Source organism: Misgurnus anguillicaudatus, chromosome 14 (genome assembly GCF_027580225.2).
Source record: "Misgurnus anguillicaudatus chromosome 14, ASM2758022v2, whole genome shotgun sequence".
Taxonomy (NCBI): Eukaryota; Metazoa; Chordata; class Actinopteri; order Cypriniformes; family Cobitidae; genus Misgurnus; species Misgurnus anguillicaudatus.
Window position 1 is genome coordinate 23,420,840 of NC_073350.2, and position 8,528 is coordinate 23,429,367.

Below are 8,528 nucleotides of genomic sequence, written 5' to 3' on the forward strand. Positions count from 1 at the left end.
TATATTCCTATTACTGTAACGTCTTAAGCCATCTGGTTGTGGTGGCTGCACTAGTGATGATTCAAAGATTTTAAATATGTAATTATTTTAATTAATTTTGTAGGGACATGGGTTCTCATTTCACATAAGTTTTAGTTCTGTTAATAAGTAATAAAGGTTCATCTGAGTCCATTGTAATTAAATGCCATAAAACGTCCTCACATAAAAAAGGCCACTCCGGTGAATGCTGTTTATAGGCACTGTATTTATTTTTGGTAACCCATCTGCAATGCAAATGGTTTTACTATACTGACATCAACACAACGTATCCATAACACATTCCTGCCGTTAGAGGGAGCTGGTCCTACATCACTGAATTGGGAGTTTCCCTTATGGGCTCTCCTCCAGCTTGGTACAGTCATATGAATATCATGAATGCTGTCCTCTGAGATGGCATTGGAGTCTTTGAATCATAGCACAAGCATATGGAGTCAAATTTCAGGACAACAACGAATGCAACGGGGTGTGATGGATCTTATTGCCCACTTGTGCATCAGGATCAGCAGTGAAATACATTCTTCAACTTTTCTCTGCTTATATTCATCATATACAGTAAAGTCTTAGGCCACCATGCTACCATTAGATTTGTTGTTTTTGCAATTGTATAGTGATCATTTATAATTATTTCTCAGTCTCTTTATTAGAATACAACCAGAAAATACAAGAAATGTGTATGTAGTATTAAAAGCAGTATAAAAGTATAAGCTGAAGTGTTAAGTTTTTAGGGTAAACTCCCCTTCCACTTGAGCAATAGCAGGCAACTGCTGGATCTCTTAAACCTAAATGAAATTAAATCCTAATTTCTAATTCTAATCGAATGACTTCAGGACTTTAGTCTCCTCAAAAAAGCTCAAGATGTGTTTCGTGCCAAAAGAGGTCACACTAAATACTGACTGATGCCTGAAGAAGACATTGAGTTCTGAAAATTGTTGTGTTTTTAATTTTGTGCACATATTTCCTGTATTTTCTGTTTAAAAAAGAGTGAAAAATAAATATTGATGTACATAAAAGGAACAGTATGTAGGATTGTGGCCAAAACTGGTATTGCAATAACAAAACTTGTGGCTAAAACTGGTACTGCAATCACCCAAATGGCAGCCAATACACAACATGACAACATAAACATCAGTTGAGGGCTGCAACTCCACTTTTTAAAAGACAATATCTTGGCCAGACCACTGTTGTCAGTGATATAAGTATTTGAAATGAAAATGATTTCTTAATGTCTAGTGACATATCAGGGTCATTTTATGATTAATTGATATACATTTCTTACATACTGTTCCTTTAAAACTTTGCTAAAACAACAAAGCTGGTGATGGTGGTCTTTTGACTTTTGCACAGTACTGTATATTTGCGTATTGTCCTTTAAGTTGGCAGTCCCTAATTGATTTAAAGGGACACTTCACCCATTTGCATTAAGCTTTGTATAGTTAGAACCCCAGTCATGTTTTTGAATGGTCATGCATCATTTCCTCAGTTGTCGCTGAGACAGGAGAAATACAGATTTCAGTGTTACACTTCCTTCTTTCAATGATGTAAAAATCATCATTTTGCATCATTGAAAGAAGGAAGTCCAATATCTTTGTTGAGGGGGTAAGACTACAAACACTCCTTTCCTCTGTCAAATAGGCACCAAATTCGAAATGTATGTTACATTTCGACTACAAATATGACACACTTTCAATAAAGATTAATGTTTTTACGGGTGAAATGCTCCTTTAATAGAATAGTTCATCAAATAAATAAATAAAAGCAAGTCAGATTAACTTTTGTACAAATGTTCACATTTCATACAAAAGTAATTAAATTGTCAAGCTTCAAAAATCATAACAGTATCATAAAAGCAGTCTATACAATTTGTCTGTGATTTGCAATACGTTATGCCAGGTTTGACATGGCCAAAACAGCATCCACCGAATGCAATAAAATTGGAAATCTGTGGGATTGGATGGAAAAAAGCTTAAAGGTGACATAGAATAATTGAATGGAGTATTTATCCTTGTTCTGTGATATATAGACACATTTTTTTTGTTTGGGTCTGTAATGCCTTAGAAGCTTCCTAAAAACCTCTCTCATAAAGCTCTATTAGGGCGGGGGATTTTAAACAAGTGGTTTTGCACCTATTTGGCTCCCCCTACTGGCTTAACTTGCAATCTCATTACTAATTGGCTGACTTTGCTGCCACTCAAAAAATGTAGTCAATTATTTTAAAGTGGAGGGGCAGTTAGATGCCTGTGATGTCATAAGCATCAGTTTTTCAGATTTTCAGTTTTCTGGCTGACATTTCTAAAAGACTAATTTCTATGAGACTGAGATGTTTAGCATATTTAGCACTTTTTGTCTGTTTGTGAATGTGGGTAGACTACCATTATTCAACAAAGACAAGGTAAAAATGGTTTTTCATTCTCTGTCCCCTTTAAATTTTAGCTATCAGATGACTTATACAGATATATATAATATGTCAAATACAATGCGACAGCTGTATTTACAATAAACAGTTGTTACGTGGCATAAAGATGTTACAAAGTAAAATATTTCCTTTAGTGTATTTAACAAAAATTAACAGCATTTATTTTTGTGTCACCTGCAGAATATACACAGCTTCAGTCTTGAAGGTTACTAGAATGTTTAATTTGCATTAAACTGATAACATTTATTTACTGGGCCATTTTGTAAGTGTTGATAGTCCAGGAAGAAAGAGTCTTATCTAGTCTTGTCTGAGAAAGCATCTAATTAATGGCAGTAAATATACCTTAAGTATCTTAATGAAGCACCTGCATTCTAGTTTTGTGTCTAAATAGCAATAAAGCAACATGAAAACAGATGTGTATTAACAACTCAAACTGCCACATGGGGATAAACGTATATATGGGTCATCAAAAAAACAGGCTGTAAAAATTTCATTGAGAAAAATCAATTTCACTGGCAAACCCATTTACAGAATTTACCATGCATGAGACCGGTCTTATGTAAATGCAAGCATATTTATACAATGTAGTACAGAAAAACCCATTTCATTTTCCAGGCTCTAAATGTTTCTCCTATAAAAAGTCATAAACTGTACACTCATCTTTGAGACAGATGCAGTTACAGTATTACAATGTACTAAAAATGCTTGCACGAACTGTAAAAGCTGCTGTCACAAACTAGCAATTAGCGTTATTGGGACAAATCTCATTTAGGATCTAATGCGCCACTTGTAGCTGGCGTCCTGCCCTGTGAATGAAAGGAATGATGTCATTCACTGCCACCTAAGAAGCCGAGAGCACACGCCCACCATCACAAACTGCAGCATGTGTTCAGCCTTTGGAGGTGTGTCATAGTCTGCAGATGACAACATGATCACATACGAAAATGTATGCCGATCATGCATGGGTTTAAAACCCCCAGGGAACAGAGACACTGATACTTAAAAAGATTGATACAAATGTACCTCACTGTAAGTCGCATTAGATAAAAATGCATAAATGTAAAATTTGTTTAATGATCCAAGCCGCCTTGTTGTTATTAAAGGGTGAAAGTGAGGTCAAACCCAAGTTTGATCGTTTTCATGTGACGTCATGCATTTAGAGGAACTGGAGGGCTCATGATGGAGAGCAAGAGAGCGCTATCTGCCTTTGTCTGCAGGTTAAGAAGTGAGTGATTTCTTTAGCCTAAATATTAAATAGTTGTTGTGCAATAAAATGCACTAACCTACAAGGAAACAAGCCTGGGCTATGTGTATACAAAATGCCGTCAGAGAAAAGAAAAATTTGTGAATTTTGTGCCATAAAATGAGGGCATCCAACTACTAGTTAAAAGTTACTCTAACTGCTAAAGTTGGTTAAAGAGTTAATGTGAAAAAGCAAAAGTGATGTGAAAGGACTGAAAATGTAATGTTTGCAAATACTTTTGCACCTTTATTAGATCATTTGGGGGCGGTTTCCCGGACAGTGTTTAGATTAGTCCAGGACTAGGCCTTAGTTATATTAGGACATTAAGTCGTTTTTATAAACAAACCATACAAAAAACAATAATGGTGTGCATCTTGAGACCAAACAATGGCACTGATATATTTGAAGATATGGCAGTACAAGGTGTTTTTAAATTAAGGCAGCTCAAACATGCACTTTAGTCTGGGACTAGCATAAGCCAGGTCCGGGAAACCGCCCCTTGTTGTATTAACTTGTGCTCAGACTGAACTTTATTGTTTTTCATTAATATGATTTAATTTTTATAATACAATACAATATAATATTAATATAAAAATCATCCTGGCAGCAGTATATTGCAAGGAATTTTTCACGAAATAGGCATCGTCAAAGTGGAGCTCTGGCAGGAATCTGGGGATTTTAGTGACTATAAATTAAAGAATTGGGTGCTATGAATAAATCACAAGAGCCCAAAACTTGTAGTTTGTGTTCATATCTTAATTTTTCTTCTGTTGAGAGGTGATTTAATTATTCAGGACTTAAACAGACAAAAAATTGACTGGCTTGTGGTGCCCAATGTAAACTGACGCTTTCTTGCCCTCCAACGGGTCACATAACTAAAAACTATCAATATTGAATGTGTAAAACTTCATGAATGATGTGTTTCTATTCTAAGTTCTCTGTGTACGCAGTTCCTGTGTGTGTGTGTGTCTGCTCATCAGTAGAAATTAATGATACAATGTCTACCAACTTCTCCCAAGAGAAAACATACAAAGTATACATTTGAGTACAGTTTATGAATGAAACGGCTATAATTAACAACAATTCATAATTGTAAAACTGAACTGGAACTATTAGACAGTCAATGATCATTACAATCTTACAAATCAATGTATTACTAAGGAGGACCAGCTACAAAAAAGTCAAAAGAGGGTAACAAGTCAATAGCCTTGCTTGTCTATCATTACAGATTTGTGCCAAACTTTTATGAAAAATAATTAATAATAAAAATATTATTTTGAAATGAAAGTGTTTCTATTAACCGATGTTGTGCGACAAAAATCCTGGTAAGTTACAGTGGCGGCCGCCGGTGATGACTTCTTTTTTTTAGGGCGCAAGATGCAAAGCTCAACACAACATGTTAGTAGCCCGTTATATGTGTGGCTCATCATTTCAAAATGTGTGTTTGCCACATCATGTAAACTTACGTGTCTAAAGGGTTTATGATAATAGAGATTGCCAGATACTCGCTTAATCTCATGTGTAATGACAGTTTAGGGTTCAGTGAGTGTCTTGCGAGTATTTTGTGAACGTGAGCGTCTCTTTTATCATAAATCCTTTCGATGCATGTGCAGCAGACTCGTATTTTGACAAGAGCCATGAGGAACATAACGCAACAAACACATATTTTGAAATGACGAGCAACACACATGACACTCGAACACACATTTTGAATTTGCGCTCCTCGGAAGAGAAGTCACCGGCCGCCATTGGTTACGTACATATGTTTAATCGGAGAACACGTCGGCGTCTTTTCCAGGCATTATGGAAAGAAAAGGGAAGGCCATGTAAGAGGCATTTCTGGGACATTATAGTACGCGATTTTGCATCTTTAAAGAATGATCATGTGACTTTCATGACCTACTTCCATTGCAATTTTCCAATTATGCAAATTACTAAATTTTGCCTGAAAAACCAACCTATGCAGACATAAAAACTTTTTGCGATATATTAGTTGTTTTCAAGAAATTTACATGTATTTGCAATTTTTAAATGCGCAGTTTGAAGAGTAAAGGGCTCGTTATAGTTGTGGGTAGGTCCTACGGCGTAGCCGCGATGGCGTAGGTTCCGCGTCGGTTTTCATTTATACTTTTGCGTCGTCCCCGTCAACATGCAAACACACGCGCAGACCGCTGGTAGGCAGTATCCACGCGTGTAACTACAGTAGCAGCGCGACCATCAATGAAGAAGAAGCTTGACAAGTTAACCCACAATCGAAGAAGAAACAGCAACTTGTTGTGTATGTTTTGAGAAGACCAGCAATGATGGAAGTAAATGAACAGCGACTTTTGTTGCAGTTTGAGTTAAATCACTCCTCAACTTGGCTCATCTTTGTTTTCACCGTCACAAACGGAAATACTTATGACGCAGTTTTTTTACCTGACGGGAGGGGACCAATCAGAGCGCTTGCGGTCCGCGTAGATCTTACGAGCTGTTAAAATTTTTGCGAAGTGCATGTCAGGCTACGCACGGGCTACGGATAGCCTACGCTGTAGCTACGGCATAGAAATTATGCACAACTATAAATCGGGCTTAACTAACAAAGCAGCGCAAAAGTTTGTGGGTTTGTTTTTTTAGGAAACATACTGATAAAATGTGTACAACTTGAATGCACTGGAAGTCGCTTTGGATAAAAGCATCTGTTTTTATAATTTAAATGTAAAACTAAAAATATTATTTTAGCTAGAGTACTGTGTCTGAAGCAGCTTAATAAACAAATAAATAATAATAATAATAATATTAAACTTTAGATTACATTCACATGAATTTATATAGGTTGATGTAGTTTTTAAATATTATTATATTGTAATTACACTGTTATTATTATTATTATTGCGTAATTAAGCTGTATATGACAGTAGTGTTTTGCTCCTTCATCTGACCTCACAGGAACACCCACCCTGGCCCTACCCTCTCTACAGAGGTCACACAGGTTTAAAATCACAGAGGGCGGTAAATCCTGCGTCAGTCAGCGCAAACATCAGCAGAACCAAACACAAGTATCAACTAAAACTTTTACTTATACACTTTAGAACAATTTAATTTATATATGTTAACTTTTTTATCTGGCAACAACAATGGAATCAGACAATGGGATTTTTTAAGACGCATTGTGCGTTATATCAACTGTCACTCTTTTCATATTATTACAATTCATTGATTAATTTATCATACCTAAAGATCTTTACTAAAGAACATTTGAATTTTAACACGAATCATTAAAGGGTTAAAATTAAACGCGGGTAAATATATCAGTCAGCGGACCGGAACGCTTGTTCTTTGTTTACATTTGCGTACTGTAAATGTTATACATACAACAGTTTCGATTTTGTTCTGAGAACAAACTGAGTAAATCTGAGCAGAAACCTACAATTATAATAAACAGATCACTGATCGACTACCATTAACACATCGGACTAAACTAATTTGCTGTGACTACACGCCGCTGTCAGTGATGGTTCAAATCAACTCTACGGCAACACACAACGACCCAATCTGAAGTTATATGCACTGCTCATGACATATACCGTATATGACAACGCACATATGTCATACACATTCAAAATGTACAGATAGGACAGCTCTGAATCTGCAATGTCTGCCTCATATGCAGCCGATTATTCATCAGCACACAACGTATATAAATACACACACATGCGTCTGCCAAAAAGCCAATGACAATATTTCAGACACAGTTGAAGCACTGATAACACATATATCAAACAGAAGACGTATATTTTGGGGAAATGTACAGAGGAAAGACATGTAACGCTCGCAGACACCCGCGGCTCACTACTACGACAACATCAACGTAGCAGTCCGAGACTCCGCCGAAGCGCGCACGCAACGCGGATCGACCCGAGATCGCGGCGAAAACGTCGAAATGGCTTTACGATCAACAAAATATTTTTGTCCCGTTCGCAAAAATGTGTCAACCGAGCCCAGCTAAATATAACTCCGCCTTCTTCTCCAAGCGGCCCTCGCTCAATATAAAACGTAGCCGCCGCGAATGTGCACCTAAATAAAAGCATTCAAACCAAACGTTACGCTTAAATGCTTAAACGAAATAAAATCCTTACCTGCCGTGAAACCAGTCTTTGCAGGCGTCGCATTCGATCATAAACTGATTTACGTCGTAAGGTAATCTGCAGATGCAATACACGGGTGCAGTCGCCATGTTAGATCAATTCACAACAACAGCCGGAGAGATGGATGGGGGCAGCAGCAACCCTCCCGCAACACAAAACTATAGCGATATGAATGCTGCTGCTGCTGCTAGTTCCGCTGAACATCGAGTCATCGACATGCATCCGAACCCGTTCCGTCCGTTTGAAAGCGTACAATCGTACAGCGTTTCCCGCGCTGCGTTAAACGCGTGCGTGCCCCCTGGTGACTACACGGTCGTCGAGGCTTTCATAAAGCAAGAAAATGTATCCTTTCATCGTAATGTTGTTACGTCAGTTTACAAGACGAGAAAAATCGCATCGGTCCAGATGAATGGAGCTCCGTTAACCGCTGCGACTGCTTCTCAGGGTTTCCCGGGACGAGAGAAAGAGATTCCACCGCCAGATCTCCAGACAACCGAGTCTGTTGCCGCGAGAGCCTATGACACCCGTTTAGTTATGGCAAACTTGTTTGGATTAGGATAAGATCTTGAGAATGGGCTGGGATAAAATTTAAGAAAGTGCTTATTTTAAATAACTCCAAGTACTACATTGCTTCATGCTAAATAAAGCAAGCGAGCAAAGCGATTAATTATAATGAATGTGCACAGCTGCAAAAATGTTTTCGTTA

General features: G+C 37.5%; 1 protein-coding gene across 2 annotated transcripts in view; it reads right to left on the reverse strand.

Moving 5' to 3' along the window:
• phf2 (PHD finger protein 2) overlaps positions 1-8,434 on the reverse strand; it is a 39,310-nt gene extending 30,876 nt beyond the window's left edge. The window contains exon 1 of one of the 2 annotated variants that reach the window (XM_055184907.2): positions 7,814-8,434. In XM_055184907.2, the coding sequence (XP_055040882.2) occupies positions 7,814-7,911 (98 nt within the window). In that variant the 5' untranslated portion in view covers positions 7,912-8,434. The remainder of the gene's footprint in view (positions 1-7,813) is intronic. The other variant, XM_055184909.2, reaches the window with a different exon arrangement.
• Between the last annotated feature and the right edge of the window lie 94 nt (positions 8,435-8,528).